Raw genomic sequence first — 2,954 nt, forward strand, 5'->3', positions numbered from 1 at the left:
AAAAAAAAAAAAAAAAAAAAAAAAAGGACTAAGCATTCTTGTTCAGAGAGGCATCTTCGATACCCTGCAGTAACTACCATAGGAGACATAGTCAGTCCTCCACATCCATGCATTCTGCATCCATAAATTTAACCACCCACGCGTTGAAAATATTCAGGGGGAAAAAACTATATCTGTATTGAATGGGTACAGAGTCTGTCATTCTTCCAAAACTAATGCAATATAACAACTATTGACAAAAAAAACCCCAACTATTGACAGAGCATTTATATTGTGATAGGTATCACAAAGATGATTTAGAAGAAAAATGTGGGTTATATACAAATGCTACGCCATTTTATATAAGAAACTTCAGTATCCACATTCTTTGGGAACCAATTCCTAAATTACTAAGGGATGACTGTATTCAATAAATGTTATGCAAATCAGCTGTGATATGGAGTTATTATATGAGAAGGTAGAAACACAATAAAATCTCTAATCACAGCAAGCATTTAATATAAACAGTACTGTTCAATATTACCCTCATTTTAAAAATTAGGAAACTGAGACTCAGAATGATAAAATATCTTGCCAAGGCCACAAAGCCTATAAAGAGGCATAGTTAGGATTCAAACTCTGATCAGTACAGTTCTAGAACTCAAAGTATTTCTACTGCATGGCACTGCCTCCAAAAAATCCACACAAATCAAGAGAGGAAGGAGACAGAAAGCAAGAATAAAGCAAGAACCAAACCAGAAAAGAAAATGGACTAGTTCTTTGGAAGCATCCAATTTCACTGGATGTATCAAGTTTCCTAGGGTTACCTATAACAAAGTACCATAAACTGGGTGACTTCAAATGATAGAGATATAGTCTCTCACAGTTCTGGAGGTAGACACTGAAATCAAGTCCAAATCAAGGTATTTACAAGGCCATGTTCCATAAAAAGCCTGTTGGGGATTTTTTTTTTCATTTTTTTAAAGACACAGTCTCGCTAAATTGCTCAGATTGGGCTCGAACTTGTGATCCTCCTGCATCAGCCTCCTAGTTTTGCTTGGCTTACTTACCTGTGCCACCAGGCTGGGCACTTTCCTTGCCTCATTTAGCTTCTGGTAACTCAGGCAAACCTTGACTTGTGGCAGCATAAATCTAATCACACTTCCACTTACATATAGCCATTTTCCCTGTGAAAAATTTCCCTCTTCTTAAAAGGACATCCACAGTCACACTAAATTGAACACTCACCTTAATTGAGTATGACCTCATCTTAACTGTTTAGATCTGCAAAGATCCTATTCTCAAATAATGTCATTCTAAGGTTCTCAGACGGGAATTTGGGGAAGGAGAGCACTTTTCAACTCAGAACACTAGGTTGATAAATTTTCTCATTTGAAAAATGGCAACAATAATATCTATCTCATGATAGGGGGAAGCTTAAATTAATTTATTTATGTTCAATGTTCTTAGAAAGGTGCCTGGCACACAAGAACTGTATGAATGTTAGTTGTCACGGTCAGCATTCGTAGTAGAAGAGTAACAGGACACGTTTCGGGTCTTTGATTTAGTATCAGAGTCCTTGGGATTTGGGAACCGCAAGGGCTGATTTTGCGCCCTAAAATTCCGAGCACAGAGGCTTTGAATTAACCCCATTATTTTCGGGGCACGACAGTCAACCTCTGTGAAGAGAGGAAGGAAGCCTACAAAAGCGGGAAAAGAATAAGGAAAGTTATACCCTGGGTTTAACACATGGAAGGTGTTGTTCAGAGGCTCCTCTCCGGAAGAGGAGAGACAGCAGCAGTAAGCCGGAGCCTGGAGCGGTGTGAGAGGAGCATTGACTGAGGAACGTCCGGCAAAGTAAGCAGCTGGGCAAGGCCAACCCACCGGGATAGAAAAGCCGGGCAGCCGAGGGCGGAGTTGGAAGGAAGGGGGGCGGCGAGCCGCAAACAGGCACCGCCCCCGCCAGGACCAACTCACCCCTTGCTGCCGGCCCCTCCTAGTTTCGGCCGCTTTTTGCGTCGCTTGCGACCGGACGCGGATCCCCCGTCGATGCCAGCATCAGTCCCGGACAGGTAACGCTTCAGGTACTCGGCCTTGGAGAGCAGCGGAGCTGCCGCCATAGCAGCAGCGAAGGCGAAAAGACGACTCGGTGTTGGGGACAAAATTCTTGAACGCGAAACAGAAGGCTAAAGCCCGAAGGGAGGGGCCAGAAGCGGAAGTGGCTGAGGATTCCGTTTGATTCGCTGGTATCGCGTTGGTTAGCAAGCCTGGAACGCTTATACCTCGGCTGTCCAGTTTGTTCTATGACGAGGGAGTCGTGTTTGTGCTCTGTCCATCGTCCAACATCCTTGATGCTACACAAGCTGACCCCCAAAAAAAGTCCCCTGTCCTCAGCGGTTTCAGGCCGTCTGTGTAGTAAACAAAGTAGACTCTTTTTTTAGCTTTTTGAGATAAGGTCTCACAGTGTAGGCCAGGCTGGCCTTGAACTTGGTGTGTTGCCCACGCTTTCCTCAAACTCGCAATCCTCCTGCCACATCCTCCGGTGTGCTGATTTTACAGGCGTGCACCATACATTTTCTAGTTGTACGACCTACAGTAAGTTTTTATTTTTTTAAATAAAAGAAAGTGGGTGATAATGAATGGTTGCGAGGACCGAGATACTAAGTCAAGTGCTTAGAACAGGGTCCATAGTTACCTTTTCTGTATAAGCATCTTTAGGTGAATGGGAATCCCCTCGAAGTTTTCCAGGTACATTCAAGAGAGGAAGTCAGCAATGCCAAATCCAATATGACTGAAAAACACTAGGTTTCTCAAGCCTGTGTGACTTCCCCACGTTTGATATTGTAGAGGCACATCGACACTGAACAACTAGGCCACACACCGAGAGGTCTGACAGGAGACTTTATTAGGGGAGGCAAGTCAGGGAGAGAGAAAAGGGAAGGAGAGGAGGAAGAAGAGAACAAAAGAAGGTCCTT

General features: G+C 43.7%; 1 protein-coding gene across 4 annotated transcripts in view; it reads right to left on the reverse strand.

Moving 5' to 3' along the window:
• The window catches only part of Bud13 (BUD13 homolog), a 55,678-nt gene extending 52,815 nt beyond the window's left edge, over positions 1-2,863 (reverse strand). For all 4 annotated transcript variants that reach the window (XR_004517472.1, XR_004517470.1, XR_004517471.1 and 1 more), the window contains exons 1-2: positions 2,675-2,863; positions 1,957-2,569 (exon numbers count right to left, since the gene is read on the reverse strand). Coding sequence is in view for 1 of the 4 variants with exons in the window: in XM_033764356.1 (XP_033620247.1) it covers positions 1,957-2,099 (143 nt within the window). In the remaining 3 variants the exon portion in view is untranslated. The remainder of the gene's footprint in view (positions 1-1,956; positions 2,570-2,674) is intronic.
• Positions 2,864-2,954: the final 91 nt, after the last annotated feature.

Source organism: Fukomys damarensis, unplaced genomic scaffold (genome assembly GCF_012274545.1).
Source record: "Fukomys damarensis isolate Sample0158 unplaced genomic scaffold, DMR_v1.0_HiC HiC_scaffold_16, whole genome shotgun sequence".
Taxonomy (NCBI): domain Eukaryota; kingdom Metazoa; phylum Chordata; class Mammalia; order Rodentia; family Bathyergidae; genus Fukomys; species Fukomys damarensis.